General features: G+C 42.8%; 2 protein-coding genes across 7 annotated transcripts in view; one reads left to right on the forward strand and one right to left on the reverse strand.

Annotated features, from left to right (window-relative positions):
• Nucleotides 1-12,124, forward strand: part of LOC125725118 (kelch-like protein 10) — a 228,695-nt gene extending 216,571 nt beyond the window's left edge. The window contains exons 1-5 of one of the 6 annotated variants that reach the window (XM_049001720.1): nt 7,973-8,105; nt 8,657-9,146; nt 9,521-10,132; nt 10,642-10,791; nt 11,425-12,124. In XM_049001720.1, coding sequence (XP_048857677.1) covers nt 7,975-8,105; nt 8,657-9,146; nt 9,521-10,132; nt 10,642-10,791; nt 11,425-11,730 — 1,689 coding nt within the window. In that variant the 5' untranslated portion in view covers nt 7,973-7,974 and the 3' untranslated portion in view covers nt 11,731-12,124. Of the gene's footprint in view, nt 1-7,972; nt 8,106-8,656; nt 9,147-9,520; nt 10,133-10,641; nt 10,792-11,424 lie in introns of those variants that run through there. The other 5 variants (XR_007387345.1, XR_007387346.1, XM_049001717.1 and 2 more) reach the window with 5 other exon arrangements.
• LOC125725122 (basic proline-rich protein-like) overlaps nt 1-21,368 on the reverse strand; it is a 227,699-nt gene extending 206,331 nt beyond the window's left edge. The window contains exon 1 of the mRNA XM_049001729.1: nt 21,246-21,368. The gene's annotated coding sequence lies outside the window, so the exon portion shown is untranslated. The remainder of the gene's footprint in view (nt 1-21,245) is intronic.
• Between the last annotated feature and the right edge of the window lie 4,698 nt (nt 21,369-26,066).

The raw sequence follows: 26,066 nt of genomic DNA on the forward strand, positions 1-26,066 counted from the left end.
TGGGTGCGTTGGACTAACGACTTGGACTTAGGTCTGTGTGCAGCTGACGGGACGTGGAGCGCCATCTGCCGGCGGCCGCAGGGGTGGAGTAAAAACTACTGCTCGAAGTGTGCGAGACCTGACTGCGATAGCAGCACTGCCAGAAGGGTGTAGATGAATCTATACAAATAACACCTGCATGCACATTAAATTTACAATAACCAAGTCCTGGTACAAACTCTCAGCAGTGAAAAAAATTTACTATTGTATATAATGGCCCTGTATAAAAAGAGAGTTGCCAGGAAAAAGATCAAATACATTTATTCCAAGGATTAAGAGTTTATTGTCATGTACAAAATACATTGCAATTCGTACTTGAATGCCTTCCTCACAGACTAGACGATTAAACAAATAAAGCAGCACAACATTACAGTAACTAACAATAAATAAACCACTAACTTACGTGTACTATTAGAGCATTTATTTCATTTATTTAAACTTTATTTTTCCAGGTAAATTACCTGAAAGCCCGTTTTCACTGCTTTTTTTTACTCAAAGGAAAAGCCTATAGGAAAAATCTAAAACCTTTTAATTATACATGTACTTTATTTCTTTTTCCAAAGGTGATAAAACATTTGTCACAAAATACGCTCCGTGCATACATATGAACTAGTCCCTTAAAGTCCCTTTAAACATCGGTGTTACAAATTTTAACACAATTTTACAGAGCACCATGCAATACGTCTGCTCCATGTACCATTCATGAAAAGAATGGTATTTTAACTCAAATGAATTTACTAAACATCACATATATTGTTTTCTTACATTCAATGTTAGTTTTGTTTCTTTAGCAATGATTTGTCCCCGGCAATGAGCGTCTGCGATGACAGAAAGTTTCATAAATGCATAATTGTGTTAAATTAGAGTACAGGGCTAATAAGAAATATTTCTGAGCTAGTTATTAAGTGAACCACCTTAACTTTGGACATATAATGATAATAAAAATAATACTTAAAATTATTAGTATAATAATTATTATTATTATAGTAGTAGTATAAAAATATTGAAATGGGACCACGTCATTCAAAGGCAAACTAATATTGCAGGGGACTGCCCACAGATCCAAGTGAAAAATTTAATGGGGACCCACTGCCGCAAAAAAAAAAATATTAAAGCCCTTTCTGTCCTGGTTCCTAGTTCTTAAGTACATATGTGATTATCTGTAGTGGAGGTTCCTCAACTTAAGAATTAGAAAATCCCTTGTTAACTTTGTCTGCAAACCCTATTTTTAATTAAATGACTCACATCTGTACTGTCCTTCAGGGCTCTGTTAACCGGTGACTGGAAGGATTCAGGAAAACGGGACTACCACTTCCCAGGCGTTTCCCCAGATACGATGCAGCAGATCATCGAGTACGCCTACGCGTACTCTGTGCTCGTCACGACTGACAACGTGGAGAACCTCCTGGCGGCCGCCGATCAGCTGAACATCCTGGGCATTGTGCAGCTCTGTAGCTCATTGGATTCTGGCCCGCTAGTACGGAAATTGGGGAACCCTGTCCTACACTATCCATTGCACATACTTCTATGTTTGTGTCACGGTGAACTTTATCTGTAAATCTCCTACCTTGTGCCATGTGCTTCCTGTGGTCGGCTCCAGGTTCACTACGACCCTGTACTTTCTGGATCTCCATCTCAATCATGTACATCATGACACTCATCACTTTTGAATTGGTTTTCTTAGATATATATCTGTGGCGGCTACAATGGAGCTGATACACATGCTACTGTGGAGTGCTATGACCCACTCACTGGCGAATGGACCATAATCGCTCTCATGAGCACTCGCCCACGTGGCCTTAGGGTCGCTGCTTATCACGGGAAAATTTATGTGGTGACTCCTTTCTTGCACCTTGAACCATAGGTGACAAGTTTCAAGTTTTACCTATCTGTCTTTGCTACTGTCATGGATTGTGATTCCCTTAAACCAAACAAAATGTTCACTGTCAGAATAACTCACTGTGAAGGCTTATCTGAATGCATGTACAAAATATATACCACCCTCTTTAGCCTCCCTGCATTCATTTCTGGGTTATAAACGAATATGTTGGGGGACTCTGCTACAAGCTCGGGTAGTAAAGTTTCGATTTCTGATCACAGTTTTATATTCTCCAGTTCCAGACATAATTGTTGTTTTTGTCAGAGTCTGTTTAACTACAAATGGCATTTTTAGTAATAATAATAATAAAAGCAAAATATATGAGCATAAGGAGTCTTTTTTGAAGGCTCATGATTTTCCCCTAATTCTGCTGGTTTTCCCTCCACCCTAATCCCTGTCTTTGGTACAGTTAGGTTCACGTGTCTTTAACACAAATGAGTTATAAGCTTGTGAGACAATGGAAGCCTGCTTTCATAGGACTAAAATTCCTGAAAAGTTTGTGACTTTGGTAAAGCTGATATTTGCTTATCCTTTTGGTACCTGAGTGATCACTTGCTTTTGGTGTCTCCCCGGTGGGCGGTTCCAACGGGTCACATTACCTGCGGAGCGTCGAGGCCTATGACCCTGCGATGAACCACTGGCGTGCTGTGGCCCCCATGTTCACGGCACGAGGCCGTTTTGGCATCGCAGTGGTGGATGACCTCCTGTTTGTGATGGGCGGCTCTGATGACGTCTGGGTTACAACCAAGGTGGAGTGTTACGATGCGGGGACAGGCAGCTGGTTTAGCGCCCAGGACATGAGCAGAGCCAACAGAGACTTCAGCTGCTGCGTAGTGCCTGCGCACCCCCGCATCGTACAGCACGCTGCACCTCGGTAGTCCCATGGCCACCCAGGAGGAGATAAACCCACCTGCCTGGTGGGTAACCTCAAGTACACCCCCCTCAAATTCTTTCCCTAAATGTATAGTGCTTACAGAACACTGGGATACTTTCTTAGTTTTCTAAGAATGCTGCAATGTAACCACACAAAGGAAACATGTCACCAGGAGTCCGAGTATCAGATGATGGACATTTGTTCCTGTCATTTTCTGCTGTTCTTTTCTGAGACCATGATACCAATAGACACTGCTGCACTTTACCATACAGAGACATCTGGAAGCTGGGGAGGGCATCTGTGCTCCTTCAGCCACAGACAGACTGAGGCAGACGACAGGCAGGAGGACTGGAATAACAACAATTTAATTTGTCTTTCATTGATCATTGTTGACACACCACGAAATGTGAACAACGAAACAACGTTAAACAATATCGCTGGATGATTAAAATATAAATATATATATAATCAGCTGTGCTATGGAATTTGTGTGTGTGTTTTTTAGCTAAAGGGTTAAACAAACACTTAATTATATTCATCATACCATATATGAGTAACCCAGCCTTTGATCAGTTCCTTCACTCTATTGTTACAGATTTTCAGAAAACTACATCAGGATTATTGTTGTGTTTTGCATTTCATGTAAGATATAAAATCGAATCTGTATGTATGAAGTCAACCACCACACAGCGAATCTCCTCGGGATCCTGGCCGGCGATCCCCCAGGCAAATACACGGTCCAGTTCTACCAATCCATCGGCCATCCATCTGCCACAGCTACAGTAGGTGTTACATGTACGTGGGCGTCCCCTTGGTCTGGTCCAGCCGCTTGGGTCCTCAGCAATGAGGATCCTGCGACCCGGATCACCCTCAGGGAAACGCGCCACATGGCCGTAGTGCCCTAACTGACAATCCCTCACAATGCAGGTAATGTGCCCCCATTACCTGGAGATGCATGGCTTCATTGATCAAACTATCAATCCTCACTCAAGTTGGCACATTTGGTCTGAACAAATAAAATTTGCAGGTGGGGGACGAGATTGATCGTGTAACCCAAAAACACGGAAGAAACAAACACAAAAGCACCAGACTCTCGGGTTGGGGGATGGGTGTTGATATTGGAGTGCAAAATTAACACAGATGGAAGATGGACAAGTACTTTTGATTTGTGTCCTATTCTCAGTGTATGACGAATTATAATGGCTGTTTGTTAGCTGTTTGCATACTATCTTATGCGAAAACCGGACGACAGAATTCTGTTGTAGTCTAGCTGACTTAGCAAAAAAAATCCCTTACACTATAAGGATTATTATTATTATTATTTTTTTATTATTTAGGAAAGTCACCTTAGTGTAATTACAGAGTAATGCATTGCTTCCAAACAGCGATGTTGTGATAGACTATTCAATTAAATGCTTGTTGTACATATAATTCTGAATATTTGATAAATTGGGCAAAATCATATGTTTGTTTTAAACATGAAAATGATGCATGCATGTATCAGAGTTTTCTAGTGGGTTTCTATTCAGGGGCACTTCTGAAACATTTTGGAGCACCCTCTGCCACTGCCACCGCCCAAGATGAGGAGCCGTCCACCTCCTCAGCCACATATGTGTCTCCACAAATGTCGGATCCCGAGGATGAAGAGCCAATAGCAGCCACTTCAGGTGTGATTGTGCGTAGCCTGAGTGTGTGTGTGTGTCGCAAAATATTTTGCAACGACTGTTCCGGCACGATGAATGCTGTGTATTCAAAATAACTTGTGTATACTAATGCAAATGTATGCTCATAGAAATGCCTGGAGCTCAACCCCCTGAGGATGAGCTCCTGCCTACAAAACCTGCAAACTGGCCTTCAGATATCACTGACAGCATTCGAATACAGCTGGTTTGCAAAGGACCAAGTAAGGTAGCACCTGACTTTGTTTTTCCTAGAAATGAGGGTGATGGAAGAAGTTGCCACCAGCAGTATTTTAAGAAAACACTAGTTAGCGGTGAAAAGATGCCTAAAAGCTGGCTAGTATATTCTGAGAAAAACAACAGCCTTTTTTGCTTTTTTTTGTTTTCTAAAAGACACATCAGTTTAACAAGTTCTGGGCTGATAGATTGGAAGCATGCCAGTTCTCTTCTCACCTCACGTGACAATAGTCCTGAACACCATAACTCCATGAAAGCATGGAAAGAGATGGTAGTGAGGATTAAAAATGGTGAAACAATTAACAAACAAGAGATGGCACTTCTGCAGGCTGAGAAAATAAGATGGAAAGCAGCGCTGACTCGTCTCACTGCTATCATTCAATTCTCTCGCAACTACAGGGCAACAGGCTTTGCATCTGCACAAATGTCAGCCAAGGATATGTGTGAGGACATGAACGTAGAGGCTGTTCTACAGCAGAAAAGACAGAGATCTACAAAGCGGCACTTCTCTCACAAATCATTTGATGAGCCATTGAGTGATGACTTAAAGAAGCTGGAGGTGACCTTTTTTAATGTTGTTGTTGATGCTGCAGTGTCTTCCATCCAAGAGAGATTCACCACATTGGAAAATGTGGGAGAGAAATCTGGAGGACTGACACATTTTCCAAATCTCTCAAATGATGACCTCACTGAACAGTGTAAGACCCTCGGTGCTACTTAGCTTTTTCAGGACCAATCAGACTTGGATGCCGGAGAGCTTGCACAGGAGATTAAGAATTCGTCTGACTTACCATCAAAATCTATGACCTGTCTTGAGCTGCTGAACTTTGTGCATGACAGCGAACTCTCAGAAATATACCCAAATTTGTGCATTGCTCTGAGAATTGCAGTTACTCTACCTGTAACTGTGGCTTCAGCAGAGAGGAGCTTTTCAAAGCTGAAACTTGTGAAGACATATCTGAGGTCCACTATGTCTCAGGAACGCCTCACTGGCCTTGCCATCATCAGCATTAATCATGCAATTGCTGGCCAGATTTCATATGACATTATTGATGACTTTGCATCAAGGAAGGCAAGGAAGGTCCTGATTTAGATGACAATTATTTCATATCACTGTGTGTTGTGCGAAGTGCAATCATGTTAATTGTGTCATTTAGGAATGCCTCATTTTAATTGTATCTGCCTTTTATACTTATTTAATATAATAATTTTATATGTATGTCTTATTTTGACTTCTGTGCGTGCTTGTTTTATATTTAAAGTTCTATTTGATGATGAGATGATGATGAGAACCCTTTATTGCTGTTGCAATACACCATGTCACTAGTCACAAGTACCGGTGAGAAACTGGCAATCAACCGACCATACATTTTATATGTATGTCATATTTTGACTTCTGTGTGTGCTTGTTTTATATGTAAAGTTATATTTCTTCCAATTTATATGTTAGTTATTATGTTTGTTTGTGTGTGTATATATATCTATATCCAGTTAAATTCAGTATGGTTCGGACAACAGTTTTTTTTACGATAAAATATGTTAATGTACAATCCTTAATATGTCTTGTGTGTGTGTGGGTGGGTAAAAATAATTAATTTACTTTGGGATTTTAGATACAGTAAGATATTATACACAGACCTAAATAATTACATAAACACAGTCGTTGCTGTTTCAGTTCTCTCCTACCATTTATATTGTCACAGTGAACTATATCCTAAGATGTACTTGTACAACGTTTGTATATAGTATAGCATGAAAAATAATAATAATAAAAAAACTCAGCCAGAGTATAATTGTTTATATATATATATAAATATATAAAACACTCGTGCGCTCTTGCGTTGTGTACACCCAAAATGACGATTCCACCATACACTGCGCTAGGCTATATCGAGTGTGATGTTAGTTGCAAAAGACGCAAGCTGATCCCAACTTCACTTTGCTACACGTCCATTGTAAAAGCAGGGCCACAAATAAAACACCACCTACGTCTCTGTGCTCAATTCAAACGGAAAATGTCGCCAAATCCATTCGCCATTTCACTATGTGCTGGCTAGTCATGGCGCGAGCATTAGCTGCGGACGCGAACAGCTTCAGCTTATCTTGCCACAATTCAGCTCGACTGTTTAAACTTCAGCCAAACACAACATTCTGTGTTAAGTGAGAATTCTAACGAGAAATAATAATTACTTACATCGTTCAATGGGTGCCCTCGGAATATCTGTCCTGCCGCTACTCCCATCCACTTCTAACTTAACTCGTCCATCTGTGTGGAGGTGCGCAAGAACGATGGGTGCCGCGAAGCTGCAGGAAAACAAACTTAAAAACCTGCACGGAAATATATTAAACTAAAGTTAGTCGGCAGAAGTGAGGAATTAAAAAAAAAAAAAAACGATTTCTCAAGAAAAGATCATAAAACAGGAAAATGGTCAATAGCTCATGGAGTGATATTGCACACTGTACCTTGATTGTAACATAACTGCTCTATAATATATAATCGATTATATGCAATAGTGTTCAGGATTTGGGTGAAGTGTACTGTACACAGCACAATAATCATTGTGATAATTCCACACTTGCTGCAATATGTTTTCATGACTGTATTGGGGATATTTGCGGTCCGAAAAATACGTCCGCCTTGTGCTAAATGTGGACCAAAACAGACGGACTACGCAGCCCAATTTTCAAGGACCATTTTTGTTCTAAATAAAGGCCACAACGGGCCGACCAGATTTAGCCCATAAAATAATGTCCTGTGGACATTTGTTGCTCAGTGGCTCATGTTTAAGGTGGAAACTAGGGAATAAGATACGAACTTTAGCCTCGTTCCTGACAGTCATGTAAAGGACCTTTTTTGTTTTTCATTTTTAGAAACGTAGCCGAGGAGAAAAAATATGAAAACATTTTTTTATTAATTAAGGAACTATTTTATTTATTTCGGGAATTCGTGATTTGACAATTCACACATAATACAAAACGTAAATGCTAAGATAAGCACGGTATACATTTTCCAAAAGTGATGTTAAAAACATTGAACTTGTTCTTCTTGTACAGCTGATTGCGCATAGAAAATATTTTCCCCCCAATCAATTTCGAATCTCAAATATAGATTTAAAAATAAACGTTACGGTATCTTAGAACACTGTGACGCAAAAGTGCGGTTTTTGCGTATTAGAACACGTCATTTCGAGTGGTATAAAAAGGAGAAAGAGACGAGACATCCACATTTTTGAATAATGATGGCACACGACATGGAGCGAGTACTGATGTCCCCGGCTTTCGAAGTGTTCAACAAGCTTCGGCTCGCAGGACAGCTTTGTGACGTGGTCCTCATCGCAGACGGTGTTCAGTTCAACGCCCATAGAGTGATTCTGTGTGGCTGTAGCTCCTACTTCCAGTAAGTTGCTGTGGCTCATATATGACGATGCCAAAACAGCAAGGAGTCCGTTTTTTTCTCTCGTTAGCAATGACTTCTCCTTGGCAATAAGGCTCTAGGATGACAGAAAGTTTATATTAATATATATTATATTAAATTATGTTAATGTAGGTCAGTGCTGATCAGAAATATTTTTAAGTATACAGTACCACCTTAACGTTTAACATATAATAATAATAATAATAATAATAATAATAATAATAATAATAATAATGGTATAAATATATAAAAAGGGGACCATGTCCATCAGGCAAAAACAAAGTATTCCGGGGCACTTGCCCACCAGCCCAAGTGAAAAATATTATAGGGGGAGCTAATGTTGGAAAAATAAGAGTTAAAGCCCCTGGTCCCTAGTTCTTAGATGCCTATGTGATCATCTGTAGCGGGGCGTCCTTATCTCTGGTTTATTTCCATTTGGGGGTCCCTGGTTCAGAAGATTTAGAAAACCCCTTATTTAACTTTGCCTGCAAAACCCATATTTATTAGATGAGTCACTTCTGGATTGTTTTCAGGGCTCTGTTCACCACCGGCTGGAGTGATTCAGGAAAGCGGGAGTACCAACTCCCAGGCATTTCCCCTGAAACATTGAGGCAGGTCATCGAGTACGCCTACACGTACTCTGTGGTCATCACATCTGACAATGTGGAGAACCTCCTGGCAGCTGCTGATTATCTCAGTGTCCTGGGCATCGTGCAGCGCTGCTGTGACTTCCTGCATGAGCATCTCTGCCTTGACAACTGTGTTGGGCTTGTCAAAATCGGAGATGTCTACTGCCTCAAGGAGCTGCACCAGTCTGCATTGAAATTCCTCCTGAAGAACTTCAAGGAGGTTGCCATCAACTCAAACGAGTTCCTAGAACTCACGCTCGAAGAACTTTGTGACATCATGGAGCGGGATGAACTGAATGTCAGAGAAGAGGATGTGGTGTTTCACGCCATCCTCCGGTGGATCGAGCACGATCCTGCCACCCGAGAGGCCCACATTTCAGTTCTGTTGCCCAAGGTGAGTATAGTTATACTATGTTCTCATTGACTTGTGTATATAACAATAGAATGCTCATTGAGTGAAGTCCTTATTACTGTAGCTAGAGACTGAACCTCCATTTTCATGTCCCATGAGTCTACAACCAAGGCTTCCAGGTATTACACCTGGGAGGAGAGTGTAACAAATAATGGAAAACAACACACTCAAATGTCTTACATGAAATAAGTGTTAGCTGACACATCTGAGACTTTCTATGTAAATGGCTTCAGCTAAAGAAATTAAAATTTGCACTTACTGCTGTATCCTTAATGTTAGGAATTGCTCATCTCCAGAGATTCACAGAAAGCACTAAGGAACTCATGGGAATTCTCTCATTCTTGTTTCCTGTGTAGGTTCGCATGGCTCGTATGGATCCAGAATATTTCATGAAGATCGTCAAAAAAAACGATCTAGTGAAGGCCAATGCGGCGTGCAGGCGAATTATCAGTGATGTCATGAAGGTCATCTATGATCTTGATGATGAAAGTCCACTCTCTGACTTTGAGAACCCGCTGATCCGCCCACGCTTGCCCTCTGACGTTTTGCTGGCTGTCGGTGGATGGAACATGGGCACTACTAACTGCATTGATGCGTATGACACACGGGCCGACCGCTGGGTGGATATCACGCAGGAGGAGCAGAGCAACTTAGCTGGTCATGGCATGGTGTACCATAATGGATTTGTGTACTGCATTGGGGGGTTTGATGGCCAACACTTCATTAATTCCGTGCGCAGATATGACCCGATAACACGAGAATGGCAGCAGATGGCCCCCATGCACTGGCATCGCTGTAATGTTAGTGTGGTTGTGCTCGATGGGTTCATCTACGCCATGGGTGGCCATATTGTTTTCAGGCCCCTCAATAAAGTAGAGCGGTACAACCCAGTAACCAACGAATGGACCCAGATCGAGCCCATGAATGAGAGGAGAAGCGATGCCAGTGCCACCACCCTGAATGGCAAGGTAGGGTAATGGGAGGGCGTCTGACTGTGTTTACCCTCATCTTCCCCTTGAAATTGAGTATTTTACACAGTCATGAGTTCTCTTTCTCTTCAGATTACTGAGTTTTTTTGGATAATTCATTTAGTTCATTTGGATAAATGCATTATTGGTCTCCATTAGGGGCATATTGGGTAGTGCTGTGGTGTCATATCCAAGACTTGTGAGATAGATGAAATGGTGTTCCCATGTCAGGTTTCCTTTATTCTGTTCCTGGGGGAGCAGAATTGAAAACTCTTTGCAGATTTCCCTTTTCAAACAGCCATACTAAACCTGAAAATTAGCTGATTATGGTGCGTTTGAGAAGGGAAATCTGCAAACTGTGTTCCGCCAGGACCGGAACTGGGGAACCCTGTCATACACTATGCATAGCACATACTTTTATTTTTGAGTCACAATGAACTTCATCTGTAACCTCCAAACCCCAGTCATATACAGTATAACGGTGTTCACAGTTAAATTGTTTTTCATAGATATACATCTGTGGGGGCCACAGTGGAACAGAGAGCCTTTCTACAGTGGAGTGCTTTGACCCACTCACTAATGAATGGAGCTTGATCACTCCAATGAGCACTCCCCGTCACAGCCTTGGAGTCACGGCGTATAAAGGGAAGATCTATGCGGTGAGTGATTCCTTTCTGTGTCAAATCTCACATTTTACCTGTAAGACTCATGGTTTTTTTGTCTTTGCTGCTGTGTCTTTCATTGTGATGCATTTAAACCAAACATAACAGTTAAATGCCAGAAATACCTGCTGCAAAGGCTTATCTTAATACACATAAAAACATATATGCTACCCTCTTTAGCCTCCCTGCATTCATTTCTGGGTTATAAATGGATCTGCTGGGGGTCTCTGCTACTAGCTCGGGCTGTAAAGTTTAGATTTTTTATTAATTATTTTCTCTAGTTCTAGATATAATTGGTCAGATTGTTGTTTTTTTCAGTGTCTGATTAGCTTCAAGTGTTCGTTTTAAGTAATAACAATAAAAAAGCAAAATATATTAGCATAAGGAGTCATTTTTGATGGCTCACAGTTTTCACCGAATCATACAAGTTTTCTGTTGCCCAAATCCATGTTTTCATTGCATATAGGTTGACATGTGTATATAAGCTTGTGTCATTTATAGACAATGGGAGGTTCTAAGGAGCCTGCTTTCATAGGGTGAAAATTGCTTAAGAGTTCATGACTTTGGGAAAGTTGATGTTTGCCCATCCTTTTGGCAAGCAAGTGATAATGAATCTTTGGCATCTCTCAGGTGGGCGGTATCAACAGGTCTGATCACCTGCAGACCATGGAGGTCTATGACCATACCACAAACCGCTGGCATGCTGTGGCCCCCATGTCTACACCACGCAGTGAATTTGGCATCGCAGTGGTGGACGACCTCCTGTTTGTGATGGGCGGCCATGATGGGTTTAGGGTAACAAACAAGGTGGAGTGTTATGATGCGGGGACAGGCAGCTGGTATCGTGCGCAGGACATGAGCAGAGCCAGAAAACACTTCAGCTGCTGCGTAGTGCCTGCGCACCCCCGCATCATAAAATACGCTTCACCTCGTTAGTCCCTGATGGCCACCAAGGAGGAAACCCATCTGCCCACAACAGCATGCCCAGTACGTAACCTCATTTACACCCCCCACCCCGAAGTCATTTTCCATGGCCTCGCTAAACTCCTCCCACACCTGAGTTTTTGCCTCGACGACCGCCGAAGCCGCATTCCATCATTTCATCACCGCTGTCCACCAGCAGGTTCGGGGAATGCCGCCACAACAGGCACCGACCACCTTACGGCCACAGCACCAGTCAGCCGCCTCCACAACGGAGGCATGGAACAAGGCCCATTCGGACTCAATGTCCCCTGCGTCCTCCAGGACATGGGAGAAGCTCTGCTGGAGGTCGGAGTTGAATCTTCTCCTGACATTGCATACTTAAAATAAAGTTCTCTTTTTCATATTATCTAGTTTGTGAAAGCGTCATAAATTTCCCATTTTGGATAAACGTTGTTCTCGTTTGACGGTTCTCTTCAGAAATTCCGCTGCAACCATCGGTGATTGCTAATTAAGCACTAAGGTTTTTCGTAATCAATTGAAATACTGGTTTAGTGCAACCCCTTCCCCTGGGACCTACAGTAAACATAGCCAGCAACTTGAATTTGGAGAAGGGATGTTACCTCTGCATTGATTACAGTATGTACTGTACACAATATTATTATATTGTGGGTATCAGAGTTTGCGGGTGCGGATGGGCAGGCTGGCAGGAAGGAGGCAGGGAAGGACGAAGCAGGGAGGTAGAATACGGGGAAAACTGGGGTTTTATTAGGGGGAAGACGGCTATGGGCAGAACGGGACATGACAACAGCACTAACATCAATGACGGACATCGGACAGGGCAAGATGTGGACTGAAGACATGGCAAAACGACAAGGTACAGCTAGGCATGATAGGGGAAGAACACGTGGATAATCAGGGGGCGTGGCACACAACGATCGTATGAGCCGGGCATGACAGTGGGTCTGTGTTCATAGTGGGGTACTGTAGGGTTCAATTTTAGGACCAGTACTGTTCCTAATTTACATTAATGATATTGACAGCAATACATACAGTAAACTGGCTACATTTGCAGACGACACCAGGGTGGGTGGCGTAGCAGACATTGATCTAGCAGCGGAGAGGCTACAACGGGATCTGGATTTAATTAGCGACTGCGCTGATACCTGTCAGATGAAATTTAACATACAGTAGATACATGTAAGATAATCATGCAGAGAGCAGAAATATAAAGTACTTGTATTTTATGGGTTCCACTGAAATAAAGGTAGCTGATTATGAGAAAGATCTCGATGTGTATCTTGATGCTTCTATGTCCCACTTTCGCCAGTGTGGGGAAGCAATAAAAAAGGCCAATAGGATGTTGGGTTACAAGTCTAGGTGTGTGGAGTTTAAGACAAGGGAAGTGATGCTACGATTATACACTGCTCAAAAAAATTTAAGGAACACTTTTTAATTAGAGTATAGCATCAAGTCTTTTAAACTTCTGGGATATTGATCTGGTCAGTTAAGTAGCGGAGGGGGTGATTAATCAGTTTCAGCTGCTTTGGTGTTAATGAAATTATGAACAGGTGAACTAGAGGGGTAACAATGAGACGACCCCCAAAACAGGAATGGTTTAACAGGTGGAGGCCACTGGCATTTTCCCCTCCTCATCTTTTCTGACGGTTTTTTCACTAGTTTTGCATTTGGCGACGGTCAGTGTCACTACTGGTAGCATGAGGCAATACCTGGAGCCTTCAGAGGTTGCACAGGTAGTCCAACTCCTCCAGGATGGCACATCAATACGTGCCATTGCCAGAAAGTTTGCTGTGTCTCCTAACACAGTCTCAAGGGCATGGAGGACATTCCAGGAGACAGGCAGATACTCAAGGAGAGCTGGACAGGGCCGTAGAAGGTCCTTAATCCATCAACAGAACCGGTATTGGCTCCTTTGTGCAAGGAGGAACAGGATGAACACTGCTGAAGCCCTACAAAATGACCTCCAGCAGGCCACTGGTGTGAATGTTTCTGATTGTTTGGTCAGAGACAGACTTCATGAGGGTGGCTTGAGGGTCCAACGTCCTCTAGTGGGCCCTGTGCTCACTGCCCAGCACCATGGAGCTCGATTGGCATTTGCCATACAATACCAGAATTTGCAGGCCTGCCACTGGCACCCTGTGCTTTTCACAGATGACAGCAGGTTCATTCTGAGTACATGCAAGGGCTGGACGCACAGGTCATGACAATTATTGTGTTATATTAGTATACTACGGGGTTAGCAAAAATATTTCTGAGCTACAGTTATTAAAGGTACCACCTTAACTTTTGGCATATAATAGCTGTGTAAAAATATTACAAAAAGTGGACCACGTCAATCAGTGGCAAAAATAATATTCCGGGGTACCTGCCCTCTAGTCTAAGTGAAAAATATTTTTAGGGAGCCACTGCTGGAAAAATAAGATTAAAGCCCTTCCTGACCCTAGTTCTTAAGTTCTTAAATTATTAAATGAGTCCCGTTGTGGTCCTGTTTTTTATTTTTTGTATGTCTCCTGTTAAAGTTCACTGAGAGTGACAACAAACTGGAGACAAATTCCTTGTGTGATCAGCCAAAAAGCTGATTCTGAGTCACATCTGGATTGTTTTCAGGGCTCTGTTCGCCGGTGACTGGAAGTATTCGGGAAAGCGAGAGTACCAATTCCCTGGCGTTTCCCCAGATACGATGCAGCAGATCATCGAGTACGCCAACACGTACTCTGTGGTCATCACATCTGACAATGTGGAGAACCTCCTGGCAACTGCTGATCATCTCAGTGTCCTAGGCATCGTGCAGCGCTGCTGTGACTTTCTGTATGAGCAGCTCTGCCTCGACAACTGTGTTGGGCTTCTCAAAATTGGAGATGTCTACTGCCTAAACGAGCTGTGCCAGTCTGCATTCGACTTCATCCTAAAAAACTTCAAGGAGGTTGCCATCACATCAAACGAGTTCCCAGAACTCACCCTGGAACAACTTTCTGACATCATAGAGCAGGATGAGCTGAATGTCAGACAAGAGGATGCGGTGTTTGACGGCATCATCCAGTGGATCGAGCACGAGCCTGCCACCCGAGAGGCCCACATTTCAGCTCTGTTGCCCAAGGTGAGTATAGTTATACTATGTTCGCATTGACTTGTGTATATAACAATAGAATGCTCATTGAGTGAAGTCCTTATTACTGTAGCTAGAGACTGAACCTCCATTTCCATGTCCCATAAGTCTACAACCAAGGCTTCCAGGTATTACACCTGGGAGGAGAGTGTAACAAATAATGGAAAACAACACACTCAAATGTCTTACATGAAATAAGTGTTAGCTGACACATGTGAGACTTTCAAAGTAAATGGCTTCAGCTAAAGAAATTAAAATTTGCACTTACTGCTGTATCCTTAATGTTAGGAATTGCTCATCTCCAGAGATTCACAGAAAGCACTAAGGAACTCATGGGAATTCTCTCATTCTTGTTTCCTGTGTAGGTTTGCATGGCTCGTATGGATCCGGAGTACTTTATGAAGATTGTGAAAAACAACGATCTGGTGAAGGCCAATGCGGCGTGCAGGCCAATTATCAGTGATGTACTGAAGATCATATATGATCTCGACGATAAAAGTCCACAATCTGACTTTGAAAGGCCACTGATCTGGCCGTCTGGTCGGGGTCTGGGCTGGTGCGCTTCTCGGCTGCTGCGGGGTCTGGGGTGGTCTTCTGGTCTCCTCGCCAGAGGACAAAAATGGGGTCCACATAGAGTATATATGGGGAGTGAGAGTATGTGTACAGCGTTCATTTCTGTGTATCTCTATGTTGGGTGAATGTGTAAATATTTGTTTATGTGTGCATGAGGGTGGGAACGTATGCTTGTATATGTGTATGCCTGTTTGTCTATACGCATGTGTCAGGTTGGGTCCTAGACTCCACCCGAAATAACATCTCGGGCTCTATTCCCCCCCGCCACACTCCCTGCCGGTGGATGGGGCCCCCGGCCGCTGGTGCGTTGGTGGTTCTCGATGTCCAGGGCTGGGTGCTCGGGTGGGTGCTGGCTCGCCCTTGGCGGTTGCCTGGCGGGATTTGGCCCTCCTGGCTCTGTCGGGCCCTTGCTGGGGGGTGGGGGGGCCCTTGGATCTCTGGGCCCAGGGCCTGGTCTGTTCTGGTGGGGCCAGCCGCCGGCGGAGCCTGCGGGCTCGCCGCCACAGCCCCCTGGGGCTCCTGCACGGTGGCTGCCGGATGGCCTCCCTCCGGAGCTCTCTTCTGCCATTTTCTGGGTGAGGGGCTGCTATTCTCCCTGCGGTGGTCCTCCGGGGTCTCTGGCTGTCTGGGGTCCGGGCCTCCTCCGTGTCTGCTTCATGTCCTGAGGGATGGGGCTGTGGCTCCCCACACACACTAAAAGAAAAAGAAAGGCCACTGATCCGCCCACTCCTGCCCGCTGACATCTTATTGGCCATTGGTGGCTGGAATTTCCGCAAAACCAATTGGATTGAAGCCTATGACACCCGGGCCGACCACTGGGTCGATGTAACGCAGGGGCAGGAGATGCTTGGCAGCGTGTACTTAAATGGCTTCGTGTATTGTTTTGGGGGTTTTGATGGCCACAATTTCACCAACACTGTACGCAGATTTGACCCCGTCGCACGGACATGGCAGCACATGGCCCCGATGCACTGGTGCCACTGAAATGTTAGCGTGGCCGTAATTAATGGTTCCATCTATGTAATGGGTGGCCATTTACGCTTCTCGCCTCTAATCATAATCGAGTGATATGACCAAGAAGCCAACGAGTGGACCATCATCCAGCCCATGCATGAGGAGCGACAGGATGCCAGTGCCACCACCCTGAATGGAAAGGTAGGTTAATAGGAGGGCGTCTGACTGTGGTTACCCTCATTTTCTCCTTGAAATTGATTATGTTACATACTCAGTAGCTCGCTTTGTCTTCAAATGCTTGATTTCAATCCATAATTGTTAATTCAGTAAACGTCAGTGTTTAGATAAAACATAAATGACCTTGCATTGTTGCTCTGCATTAGTGGCACATTGGGCAGTGCTGTGGTGTCCAGCTCTGTGTTTTTGCAATTTTGCCCACAGCCCAAGACTTGTGAGATACAATAACTGGTGTTAACATAGGAGCTTTCCCCAATTCCAGTCCTGGAGGGTCAGAATCCTAAACAATTTGCAGATTTCCCTATTCAAACAAACCTAGTGAACTTAATTAGCTGATTAAGCTGCGGTTCACAAGGGAAATGATCACAACTAACTGTAAATTCCCTACCAATGCCCATGTGCTTCCTGTGGTAGGTTCCAGGTTCACCACCACCCTGTACCGAATAAACTTTTATGGAAGATGGATGGATTAAACATCTATTAGCTAAATGTACATTTACGCTTTCTAGATCTCCATCTCCAATCATGTACAGCATAACACACATCACTTTTGAACCATTTTTCCTAGATATATATTTGTGGGGGTAGCAAGGGAGCTCAGACTAATTCCACTGCCGAGTGCTATGATCCACTCACGGGCGAATGGACCTTGATCACCCCAGTGAACACTCGCCGACGTGGCCTTGGAGTAGCGGCATATCAGGGAAAGATCTATGTGGTGAGTGATTCCTTTCTTGTACTCTGAAACAAAGGAGTCAAATCTCAAGATTTATCTGAGACTCATATTTTTTGTCACTGCTGCTGTGTCACAGATTGTAATGCGCTTAAATCAAACAAAAGAATTCAGTGGATAAAATCACCTGCTGGGAAGGCCCATCTCAATACACATACTGTATGCTCCCTGCATATCAGGGTTATAAACGAATATTCTTGGTAGTAAAGCTTAGATTTTTGATTACAGTTATATTCTGTAGTTCCATACATAATTGCTCTGGTTGTTGTTTTTTCCAGGGTCTGACTACAAGTATTATTTTTAGTGCTAATAAAAATAATAAAAAAAGCTATTTTTTTGATGGATGACAGTTTTCACTGAATTGTGCAGGTTTTCTGTTGCCCAAATCCCCTTTTTTCACTGCAGTTATGTTGACATGTATGTTGAACACAAATTAGTTATAAGCTTGTGTAGCTATATAGACAATGGGAGGTTCTGTGCAGCCTGCTATTATAGGGCGATAATTCCTTAAGAGTTCCTGACTTCGAGTAAGGCGATATTTACTTATCCGTTTGGTACCCGAGTGATCACTTACCATTGGTGTCTCCCAGGTGGGCGGTACCAACGGGGCTCATCCAATGTGGAGTATGGAGGTTTATGACCCTGCAACTAACCAATGGCACGCTGCGCCTCCCATGACAAAACCAAGAAGCTACTTCGGCATCGCAGTGTTGGACGGCTTGCTGTTTGCAATGGGCGTCTGATGGGTTCAGAGTCACTGCCAAGGTGGAATGCTATGATGCAGAGAAAGGCAGCTGGTACCGTGCGCAGGACATGATTACGCCCAAGAGGAACTTCAGCTGCTGCACAGTGCCCCCCCGCATCGTACAGTATGCTGCACCTCGCCCACCTGCCCCCATCTGCCTGCCTGGTGGGTAACCAGGTTACGCATCTGCCGGTGTGGCTAGCAGCACTGGACTTAATCAACAGAAACAGTGGACACTAACAAGAATCAGAAACATTCACCAAAATAAGGAAAATGCCTCTTGAATAATGGACTGAGGGAACAGAACTTGGACCTTACAGTGGAGTCAGAGCATAGAGGTTAAGGCACTAGAACAGCTATCAAAATGCAATTATGGCAAGACAATTGCTTTCCTTTGTTATCGGATGCTGTAGTGGTTTGCTCCTGTTGTGTAACATGCCACTTGTTTGCATGCATTTGTTAATTGCCTTGTTCTCTCCAACCATTTCTCTGTCTTAGAGCATCTGCCAAATGAATAATACACAGAGCACAACTATAGCAGAGCTCAGCTGGGACCTCCTGCATGCTTTTACAGCAAGCAATGAGTGTGCTCTTCTAGAACGGATTTAATATCTGGCTACGGTTGTTGGGGACATATGTGTTAGATATGTGAATTCATACAAATAAAGACCTTATATTTGTATTTTTATCACATGTGTTATCACATTAATTTTATGAGTAGTATCTTCATAGAATTTGTGCCGTGTGTGTGGTGTTCTCCATATTAATTCATATCTCAATTAAACATTATAACCAAGATGCAGCCAAAGCCCCAAAAATACATTCTGAATATCAGTCATTTAACAAAAACAATACAGAACAATGTTCTTCGACCTGATCCACAGGAACCCCCAGTCCGTCCACGTTTTTGCTCCTTGCCAGACAGCTGGTGCTGGGGTCCACAAGAAACACTGATAAAACATAATATATATGCAGACCGAATGTCTATGGCACCCCCTAAAGGAGCATCATATCCGTAAAGAACTGGCTTAGGTTTCATGCCACAGGACCCTCCTGAGCATGAAAGCCAGCTTCTGCTTCTGGTTCCAGCACTTAGCCAATCTACTGACCCTTCATCACCGATTTCGATTTTGGAGTTGGAAACATTCAGGTGGATCAGCTGACCTGCATGCATGCATCCAATCAGAAGCAGCAAATTTCCCTCCATTTTCCCCTTCACCTTCTTTTTCTCTTATCAGCTTACAGTTATATTTCCTGTTACTCATCTCAGTTGGTCCTAGTGAATTAATATTCTCTCATTTGTTAAGTGCTACTATTTATTGTCTTTCTGTGAGTTAAACTGAAGGTTACTTTCCCCTATAGACCGTCTCTTCCTCCTATCAGGCAATCATAGGCCAGTGGGACAGGAGGGAGAGTTCTACCCTTTTTCACTCAGGGTGACTGGAATTTTCCAAACAAACGGGCAGTTACAGAATCCCCCATTTGTTGCAGTCTCCAGAAATGAATGTTATATATGAACCATGTGGTACAGTCTGATTAGACAAAAGCATCCCACAGAGCTGTTTCTGATCTAAATGAACAAATTCTGAATTATGACTCTTGAGCTTTGTTGATTTTAGAGTTTTCTGCCATCTGGAGTAGAAAAAAAAACACATTTATCTCAGAATTCTGACTTATTAAGTCGAAATTCTGATTTTTTTTCCCTCACAATTCTTACTTTATTTCTCATTATTCTGAGTACTTCTCTAACAACCAGCAATTAGTCGGAGACATCACTTCTGCTCCAGCTTTAAGGGTTCAGTGAGATTTGCACACAGCAGCAGACAGGAGCGAAGGCTACAATGGCTGTATCTGCTCTGTCCAGGCATTTTATTATTTCCAATTGTGTGTGTGAATGGTAGCCTACATCGGAACTTGTAATTAATTATCCTGTAAATGTTAAGCTGGTTTGAAATGAAAATGGGCAATAGAACTTATCTCTTGCCTAATAAGTTGTGGTACAAGCATATCTAACGTTAATGCTTCGTGCATTAGACATATATAATATGATGTCTACCATTAATGTAATAACTGCCAATAATGTGCTAATTTTCCCCCTTAATGTAATAAAGGCTGATACAGTAATAACTTACCAATATCATATTTGAATCAAAAACGCATCACATTATTACATTATAGGCTTTATTACACAAAAAAACTGGAAAATTGTTATGTTATTAGCAGTTATATTAACAGTAGTTTACAGTACAGTTTACACAGCAGTGATTAGCTGATACAGACCCTAACAATCGTGACATCACACAATTTCTTTTGACTGCTTATGATGTTTTGCACACTATTGTACACACACACACACACACATATATATATATATATATATATATATATATATATATATATATACACACACATATTTATATGGTTGATTGCCCACAAAACTCAACTGTGATTAATCAGCCTGTTCTCCAGACCAAAGAACAGTGAAAGCCATTCTAAATTAACCTACAAGAAGCAATTCCTGAACACAAAGAAGAAGATGTGCTACATGTCTTTATGGGGACTCTGCATTCATGTCTATGGGCAAAACCCTAATCCCAACTATGAAAACGTTATCCTCTACCCAGCCCGAACCCACAGTCGTTGCTTTTGTAGTTCTCTCCTACCATTTATATTGTCACAATGAACTATAAGATGTACAAGTAAAAAGTTTGTATATAGTATAGCATGAAAAAGAATAAGAAGAAAACTCAGCCAGAGTGGAATTGTTTATATATATATAAATATATAAAACACTCGTGCGCTCTTGCGTTGTGTACACCAAAAATGACGGTTCCACCATACACTGCGCTAGGCTATATCGAGTGTGATGTTAGCTGCAAAAGACGCAAGCTGATCCCAACTTCACTTTGCTACACGTCCATTGTAAAAGCAGGGCCACAAATAAAACACCACCTACGTCTCTGTGCTCAATTCAAACGGAAAATGTCGCCAAATCCATTCGCCATTTCACTATGTGCTGGCTAGTCATGGCGCGAGCATTAGCGACGGACGCGAACAGCTTCAGCTTATCTTGCCACAATTCAGCTCGACTGTTTAAACTTCAGCCAAACACAACATTCTGTGTTAAGTGAGAATTCTAACGATAAATAATAATTACTTACATCGTTCAATGGGCGCCCTCGGAATATCTGTCCTACCGCTACTCCCATGCACTTCTAACTTAACTCGTCCATCTGTGTGGGGGTGCGCAAGAACGATGGGTGCCGCGAAGCTGCAGGAAAACAAACTTAAAAACCTGCACGGAAATATATTAAACGTGGAGGAGTTAGTCGGCAGAAGTGAGGAATTACAAAAAAAAAAAAAAAAAAAAACGATTTCTTAAGAAAAGATCATAAAACAGGAAAATGGTCAATAGCACATGGAGTGATATTGCACACTGTACCTTGATTGTAACATAACTGCTCTATAATATATAATCGATTATATGCAATAGTGTTCAGGATTTGGGTGAAGTGTACTGTACACAGCACAATAATCATTGTGATAATTCCACACTTGCTGCAATACGTTTTCATTACTGTATTGGGGATATAAGCGGTCCGATAAATACGTCCGCCTTGTGCTAAATGTGGACCAAAACAGACGGACCGCCCAGCCCAATTTTCAAGGACTATTCTTGTTCCAAATAATTGCCACAACGGGCCGACCAGATTTAGCCCATAAAATAATGTCCTGTGGACATTTGTTGCTCAGTGGCTTATGTCTAAGGTGGAAACTAAGGAATAAGATACGAACTTTAACCTCGTTCCTGACAGACATGTGAAGGACCGTTTTTGTTTTTCATTTTTAGAAACGTAGCCGAGGAGAAAAAATATGAAAAAAAAAATTATTTATTTTTTTTTATTTCGGGAATTCGTGATTTGACTATTCTTACATAATACAAAACTTAAATTCTAAGATAAGCACGGTATACATTTTCCAAAAGTGATGTTAAAAACACTTGTTCTTCTTGTACAGCTGATTGTGCGTAGAATATATCCCCCCCCATCAATTTCGAGTCTCAAATATAGATTTAAAAATAAACGTTACGGTATCTTAGCAGAATGTGACGCAAAAGTGCGGTTTTTGCGTATTAGAACGTATGTACACGTCATTTCGAGTGGTATAAAAAGGAGAAAGAGACGAGACATCCACATTTTTGAATAATGATGGCACACGACATGGAGCGAGTACTGATGTCCCCGGCGTTTGAAGTGTTCAACAAGCTTCGGCTGGCAGGACAGCTTTGTGACGTGGTCCTCATCGCAGACGGTGTTAAATTCAACGCCCATAGAGTAATTCTGTGTGGCTGTAGCTCCTACTTCCAGTAAGTAGCTGTGACCCATATATGAAGATGCGAAAACAGCAAGGAGTCAGTTTTTATCTCTCGTTAGCAATGACTTCTCCTTGGCAATAAGGCTCTAGGATGACAGAAAGTTTATATTAATATACATTATATTAAATTATATTAATGTAGGTCAGTGCTGATCAGAAATATTTCTGATGAGTGTACCACCTTAACTTTTAACATATAATAATAATAATGATAACAATAATAATGGTATAAATATATAAAAAGGGGACCATGTCAAACAGGCAAAACAAAGTATTCCGGGGGACTTGCCCACCAGCCCAAGTAAAATATATTAAAGGGGGAGCTACTGTTGGAAAAATAAGAATTAAAGCCACCGGTCCCTAGTTCTTAGATGCCTATGTGATCATCTGTAGCAGGGGGACCTTATCTCTGCTTAATTTCCATTTGGGGGTCCCTGGTTCAGAAGATTTAGAAAACCCCTTATTTAACTTTGCCTGCAAAACCCATATTTATTAGATGAGTCACTTCTGGATTGTGTTTCAGGGCTCTGTTCGCCAGTGACTGGAGTGATTCAGGAAAGCGGGAGTACCAACTCCCAGGCATTTCCCCAGAAACATTGAGGCAGGTCATAGAGTACGCCTACACGTACTCTGTGGTCATCACAGCTGACAATGTGGAGAACCTCCTGGCAGCTGCTGATTATCTCAGTGTCTTGGGCATCGTGCAGCGCTGCTGTGATTTCCTGCATGAGCAGCTCTGCCTCAACAACTGCATTGGCCTTCTTAAAATCGCCGATGTCTACTGTGTAAACGAGCTGCACCAGTCTGCATTCAACTTCATCTTGAAAAACTTCAAGGAGGTTGCCATCAGCTCAAACGAGTTCCCAGAAATAAGTCTTGAACAACTTTATGACATCATAGAGCAGGATGAGCTTAATGTCAGAGAAGAGGATGTGGTGTTTGAGGCCATCCTCCGGTGGATCGAGCACGAGCCTGCCACCCGAGAGGCCCACATTTCAGTCCTATTGCCCAAGGTGAGTATAGTTATACTATGTTCTCATTGACTTGTGTATATAACAATAGAATGCTCATTGAGTGAAGTCCTTATTACTGTAGCTAGAGACTGAACCTCCATTTTCATGTCCCATGAGTCTACAACCAAGGCTTCCAGGTATTACACCTGGGAGGAGAGTGTAACAAATAATGGAAAACAAAACACTCAGATGTCTTACATTAAACAAGTGTTAGCTGACACATCTGAGACTTTCAAAGTAAATAGCTTCAGCTAAAGAAATTAAAATTTGCACTTACTGCTGTATCCTTAATGTTAGGAATTGCTCATCTCCAGAGATTCACAGAAAGCACTAAGGAACTCATGGGAATTCTCTCATTCTCTCATTGTTTCCTGTGTAGATTCGGATGGCTCGTATGGATTCGGAGTACTTCATGAAAATCGTCAAAGCCAACGATCTAGTGAAGGCCAATGCAGCGTGCAGGCCAATTATCACTGATGTACTGAAGATGATATATGATCTCGACAATGAAAGTCCACGATCTGACTTTGAAAGGCCACTGATTCGCCCGCGCCTACCCGCTGACATCTTATTGGCCATTGGTGGCTGGAATTTCCGCACAACAAATTGGATTGAAGCCTATGACACCCGGGCCGACCACTGGGTCGATATAACGCAGGGGCAGGAGACTCGCCAGTCCGGCCATGGCAGTGTGTGTTTAAATGGCTTCGTGTATTGTTTTGGGGGTTATGATGGCCATAATTTCACCGATGCTGTGCGCAGATTTGACCCTGTCGCACGGACATGGCAGCACATGGCCCCGATGCACTGGCGCCGCTGTAGTGTCAGTGTGGCCGTAAGTAACGGCTTCATCTACGTGATGGGTGGCCGTTTAGGCGTGTCGCCTCTGAATATCGTAGAGCGATATGACCCAAAAGCCAACGAGTGGACCATCATCCAGCCCATGAACGAGGAGCGACAGGATGCCAGTGCCACCACCCTGAATGGAAAGGTAGGTTAATAGGAGGGCGTCTGACTGTGGTTACCCTCATTTTCCCCTTGAAATTGATTATGTTACATACTCAGTAGCTCGCTTTGTCTTCAAATGGTTGATTTCAATCCATAATTGTTAATTCAGTAAACGTCAGTGTTTAGATAAAACATAAATGACCTTGCATTGTTGCTCTGCATTAGTGGCACATTGGGCAGTGCTGTGGTGTCCAGCTCTGTGTTTTTGCAATTTTGCCCACAGCCCAAGACTTGTGAGATACAATAACTGGTGTTAACGTAGGAGCTTTACCCAATTCCAGTCCTGGAGGGTCAGAATCCTAAACAATTTGCAGATTTCCCTATTCAAACAAACCTAGTGAACTTAATTAGCTGATTAAGCTGCGGTTCACAAGGGAAATGATCACAATTAACTGTAAATTCCCTACCAATGCCCATGTGCTTCCTGTGGTAGGTTCCAGGTTCACCACCACCCTGTACTGAATAGACTTTTATGGAAGATGGATGGATTAAACATCTATTAGCTAAATGTACATTTACGCTTTCTAGATCTCCATCTCCAATCATTTACAGCATAACACACATCACTTGTGAACCATCTTTCCTAGATATACATTTGTGGGGGTAGCAATGGAGCTCAGACCACTTCCACTGCGGAGTGCTATGATCCTCTCACGGGCGAATGGACCTTGATCGCTCCCATGCGCACTCGCCGACGTGGCCTTGGAGTAGCTGCATATCAGGGAAACATCTATGCGGTGAGTGATTCCTTTCTTGTACTCTGAAACAAAGGAGTCAAATCTCAAGATATATCTGAGACTCATATTTTTTGTCACTGCTGCTGTGTCACAGATTGTAATGCGCTTAAAACAAACAAAAGAATTCAGTGGATGAAATGACCTGCTGGGAAGGCCCATCTCAATACACATATGCTCCCTGCAAACGAATACGCTTAGTAAAGCTTAGATTTTTGATTACAGTTATATTCTGTAGTTCCAGACATAATTGCTCTGTTTGTTGTTTTTTTCAGTGTCTGACCACAAGTATTATTTTTAGTACTAATAAAAATAATAATAAAAGCAAAATATATGATCATAAGAAGTATTTTTTTGATGGTTGACAGTTTTCGCTGAATTGTACAGGTTTTCTGTTGCCCAAATTCCCTTTTTTCACTGCAGTTATGTTGACATGTATGTTGAACACAAATTAGTTATAAGCTTGTGTAGCTATATAGACAATGGGAGGTTCTGTGCAGCCTGCTATTATAGGGCGATAATTCCTTAAGAGTTCCTGACTTTGAGAAAGCTGATATTTACTTATCCGTTTGGTACCCGATTGATCACTTACCATTGGTGTCTTGCAGGTGGGCGGTACCAACGGGGTTCATGCAGTGCGGAGTATGGAGGTTTATGACCCTGCAATTAACCAGTGGCACGCTGCGCCTCCCATGAGACAACAAAGAAGCTATTTCGGCATCGCAGTGGTGGACGGCTTGCTATTTGCGATGGGAGGCTCCGATGGGTTCGAAGTAACTGCAAAAGTGGAATGTTTCAATGCAGAGAAAGGCAGCTGGTGCCGTGCGCAGGACATGATTACGCCCAAGAGGAA

Source organism: Brienomyrus brachyistius, unplaced genomic scaffold (genome assembly GCF_023856365.1).
Source record: "Brienomyrus brachyistius isolate T26 unplaced genomic scaffold, BBRACH_0.4 scaffold61, whole genome shotgun sequence".
Classification (NCBI taxonomy): domain Eukaryota; kingdom Metazoa; phylum Chordata; class Actinopteri; order Osteoglossiformes; family Mormyridae; genus Brienomyrus; species Brienomyrus brachyistius.